This window comes from Geospiza fortis, unplaced genomic scaffold (genome assembly GCF_000277835.1).
Source record: "Geospiza fortis unplaced genomic scaffold, GeoFor_1.0 scaffold85, whole genome shotgun sequence".
In the NCBI taxonomy this organism is placed as follows: domain Eukaryota; kingdom Metazoa; phylum Chordata; class Aves; order Passeriformes; family Thraupidae; genus Geospiza; species Geospiza fortis.
This window is the reverse complement of record NW_005054358.1, coordinates 2,620,886-2,625,268: the sequence shown is the minus strand read 5'-3', so window position 1 is coordinate 2,625,268 and position 4,383 is coordinate 2,620,886. Positions and strand designations below refer to the sequence as shown.

Genomic DNA, 4,383 nt, shown 5'->3' with positions numbered 1-4,383 from the left:
GCAGCCGGCCCTTGCCCGCGAGGTGATGCGGGTGCATTCAATGCAGCGCCGCGGGTGCATTCATGCGGCGCCGCCGCTGCTCCTGACATTTCCAGTCTCCATCTGCACTTGGTCTTCATCCTCAAAGGGCAGAAAGCTCCTACATGGCAGCATCTTTTCACTTAGCTTGGTCCCTGTCTCCTCCCAGCCCCTGTTGTGGAGCATGGGCTGCATAAACTGGCCTCCGGCAGGGTCCCTGAATTCATCACTCTCTCCTTCCATCCCAGTTTGGGATCTGGGTTGGATTCCAGACCAGAGTTTGAGGTCTCTTGTCTGTGGATGTTGCCTGTGTGCAGCTCTGCTCTTCTGACAGGAGGGTGCAGTGGAGTTGGGGTCAGTCTCTTCTCCCAGGAAACAGGGAGAGGACAAGAGGAGATGGCCTCAAGCTGTGCCAGGGGAGCTTCACGTTGGATATTGGGAAAATCCCTTCACTGAAAGAGTAGTCAGGCATTGGGGAGAGGCTGCCCAGAGCAGTGGTGGAGATCCTACCCCGAAAGAATCTAAAAGCCATGTAGATGTGGCACTTGGGGACATGGTTTTGAAGTGGCCTCGGCAGTGCTGCTCTTGTGGGTGGACTCAATGATCTGAGAGTTCTTTTCTCTCGGGTTGCTGTTGATAATTGCTGCCCCGAGCTGTGCAGGATGTCTCTGTTTTGGCCTGCGCAGCTGAAGAACGAGTCTGGACTCTTCACTTTTCTGTCTTGAGGTTGTTTGTTAATTCTTATCTATGAAATTTTCTTTCTGCCCAACCGAGGTCTGCTCAGCAGGGCAGCCACAGACACTCTGACCGCCCCTGAGGCGGTGTTGTCTTTTTATACTGCAAACTACGTAGAACAGATTTACACTTAATTCCCAATACCTATCACCTGTGTTAGGCAGTGCACTTCTACTCTAAACCAATCCCAAAGTGCCAGCATCACAGCAGAAAATGGAGAACAAGAAGAAGAAGAAAGGCTGGACATGCCCAAGTTCCTCCATCTTGTCCCCATTGCCCCCATACCAAAAATCCTAAAATCTACATTTTCACCCTGTGATCATTTTGTTATTACACTATTCAAACTTCTGTGACTTTCATGTCCTCATACAAAGCTGGTGACTTGCTCCAGGGGTCAAAATCAAATCCCCAGGTGTTCTGGGCTGTGTGCCAGGGTCTCTGAGCCCCCCGGCGGGGTCCTCAGCAACTCTGGACACCCAGAGGGATGCACTGAGTTCCGACACTTTTCCCACCTAAGCAATTCCATGGTTCTGCAGAGCTGTGCTTGGGGACCTTGCTCTGCAGCCCTGCTGTGAATCCCAGGGAGCTGCCCAGCCCTGGGATTGAGAGCTGACCTCTCCCCGCGGCCGTGGGCGCCCGGCCCTGGCACTAACGCTGCGTCTCTCCCCAGCCTCCACGCTCTCCCAGCTGTCGGACAGCGGGCAGACCCTCAGCGAGGACAGCGGGGTGGACATCAAGGAGGCCACCAGGAGCGAGGGGGCGGCAGAAGGGGCCTCCAAGCCGGTGAGGGGGGGCCTGGGGTGCTGCTCTGTGTGGGAGGGGGCACCACTGCTTTGGCCAGCCCGTTCCACTCCCTCTGCCCACAGGCAGCAGCCATGCTCTGTGCTTAGCTGGGCTATTTCTCCTCTCTGCGGCAGGCAGTCAGTTCTCTGGGGAGCTGAGCTGTGGGGGAAGGGGTCAGGAGTGGCTGAGAGGGGCACTGTAGGGCTGATTCACTCCTGGGTAAATCCCATCCCTCCCAGCTCCAGCCAGCAGCTACCTGGTGCATGGGTGAATTCCTGGCTCTAAATGGACATCTACAAGCTGCATGAAGGAAGTCACCTGTCACCCAAAGGGAAGGTGGCAGCGGGTGTCAGACATAACTCAGAGGGTTTCTGGTGGTGGTGAGGCTGAGAGACACAAGCAGGCAAGAAGAGAGCTGCTCTGCTCCTTCCCAAACCCCTCCAGACCTGCCCAGAGTTGGGATTTTAGATCAGGAGTCAGAAAGCAACTGCAGGGCTGTGTTTGTCCCTCTGTGGTGGCAGCCAGAGTGTCCCTGCCTGCTGTGGGGACCTGGCTGAGGGAGCACGGCTGGCACACAGTGTCCAGGCCCCCTTGGCAGTGCTGCCATCTGTCCCCACAGCCAGGGCTCCTGGAGCCCACGTCGTGTCTGATCCGGGTGTCCAAGAGCGCTCCCACCTTGGGCATCGCCATCGAGGGCGGCGCCAACACACGGCAGCCGCTGCCCCGCATCGTCACCATCCAGGTAGGGCAGCTGGGAGGGGACAGCTCCGTGCACATCCCAGCACATCCCAGATCCCATCCCAGATCCCATCCTATCCCAGCCCATCCCAGATCTCATCCCATCCCATCCCATCCCAGGAAAAAGAAGTGGAGGTGAGGGAGCAGTGTGCAGGGCCCCAAGGGGCCCTCAGAGATGGAGAGGGAGGAGGAGTCCCAAGGGGTCCCAGGATCGCTTGGAGATGGAGAGAAAAGTAGGATTAAGAGGGGGTCCATCCCATCCCAGCCCTCTCCTCCATGGGCAGGCTGGGGAAAGCCCTGGAGCTGTGGCCAGGGGGATTTTGGGGATTTGGCCAGCCCTGCAGCTCCCCAGGCACCATTCTGCCGTGCTGAGGATGGTGTCTGTGTCCCATGGATGATCCCATCCCAGAACACACCTCCTGGGAGCCAGCTGTGTGCTCCAGACATCTCCGAGGGGATCAGGGCAGCCCTGAAAGCTTGGCTGCTGTCTCCAGATGTCTGGAAACTGCCAGACGGGGGATTGAGGAGGGGGACTGGTGGATGGGAGCCAGGGGACTGAGCCCTCTGGAGCTGTCTCCCTGTTTGCTGTTTACTTGGGGCAAAATTCAAGTTATTTACAGCAAAAAAAAAGCAGAGCCGACTCTGCCTTGGTTATTCTTGGCCATTCCAGCTGGTGTCACGCTCCAGGAGCAAGCAGGGGGGAAGGCAAATCCATCCCCTCTCTCCAAAAAATGAAATATTTCACATTCATCACGTCAGATATGAAATACCTCCCAGTTTTGGCCATCCCAGCTGGCGTCACACTCCAGGAGCAAGCAGGGGGGAAGCCACATCCATCCCCTCTCTCCAAAAAATGAAATATTTCACATCCATCACATCAGCTATGAAATACCTCCCAATTTTTTCCCCCTGCTTGATGCAGGGAGTGGTGGGAGCATGATCTGACCCCTCTCTGTCCTGCAGCGGGGGGGCTCGGCACACAACTGCGGGAAGCTGAAGGTGGGACACGTCATCCTGGAGGTGAACGGCACGGGGCTGCGGGGCAAGGAGCACCGCGAGGCCGCCCGCATCATCGCCGAGGCCTTCAAGCTGAAGGAGAAGGACTACATCGATTTCTTGGTCACAGAGTTCAACGTGGCCCTTTAGGGGCAGGGTTTGGGCAGCGCTGCCTCGCCCATGGGGAGCGCTGGCATGGGGATGGAGGATGGCAGCGAGGTGGGACAGCGGCGTCCCACGGCCCCGCACGCGCACGCACCCCCGGCTTGTCCCCAAATGTCCCCGCGCCCGCTGCAGGCTCGCTGCCTGCCTAGGGCAGGCTGAGAACGGGCACATCCCTTCATGTTTCCATCCCTGTCCTCTCTGGGGTAGGGAATGTCCTCTCCCCCTCGGCCAGGCTGGGAGCGGGGCAGGAGGGCGGCACGGTCTGGGGGTCCCCGCTGTCATTTGAGTGCCACACACAGAGCAAGGTGGGCCCGTGGCTCAGGCTGCAGGGAGTTTCGGGGGGTTGCTGCTCCTTTGGGTGGTCCCCAAGGTGCCCCAGGTGGGTGGTGCCAGCCACGGGTGGGGATGCAGAGAGAGCAACCGGAGGCCTTGTAAATTGCTGGCAATGTCGTTGTATTTATATATACAGAGCTTGTGCTTTTAATTTTTCAATAAATCTATCAGGGTAGAAAAAAGGCTGCGCTTGGGGGGTGCTTCGGGGCTGGGATGAGGGGATAGGAAGGGGAAGGGGTGATAGGATATTTTCCTTAATATCCTGGGAGCTTCCCAGGGCTGGCAGGGTGGGTGGGAGTGCAGTGGTGGTGGTGGTGAGGGGATGCTCAATGTCAGTCCCATCCCATCCTATCCTTGACCCATCCAGTCCTTATTCCCATCCTATCCCATGCCCAGTCCTATCTCCGTTTCATTCCATTCCACCTCATTCTTTCCCATTGCAATCGCTCCTCATTCCTACCCCATCCCTTCCCCTGTTCTCATCTCAATCCCTACCAAGTATCTCTGGGATCAGCCATCCCATGATGCCATCCCACCCCATGGATCCCTTCCCTTCCCTTCCCTTCCCTTCCCTTCCCTTCCCTTCCCTTCCCTTCCCTTCCCTTCCCTTCCCTT

General features: G+C 57.5%; 1 protein-coding gene across 1 annotated transcript in view; it reads left to right on the top strand.

The window, feature by feature from the left end:
• The window catches only part of WHRN (whirlin), a 57,688-nt gene extending 53,738 nt beyond the window's left edge, over positions 1-3,950 (top strand). The window contains exons 12-14 of the mRNA XM_014308136.2: positions 1,424-1,536; positions 2,156-2,278; positions 3,238-3,950. Of these exons, the coding sequence (XP_014163611.1) occupies positions 1,424-1,536; positions 2,156-2,278; positions 3,238-3,420 (419 nt within the window). The 3' untranslated portion in view covers positions 3,421-3,950. The remainder of the gene's footprint in view (positions 1-1,423; positions 1,537-2,155; positions 2,279-3,237) is intronic.
• The last annotated feature ends 433 nt before the right edge of the window (positions 3,951-4,383 follow it).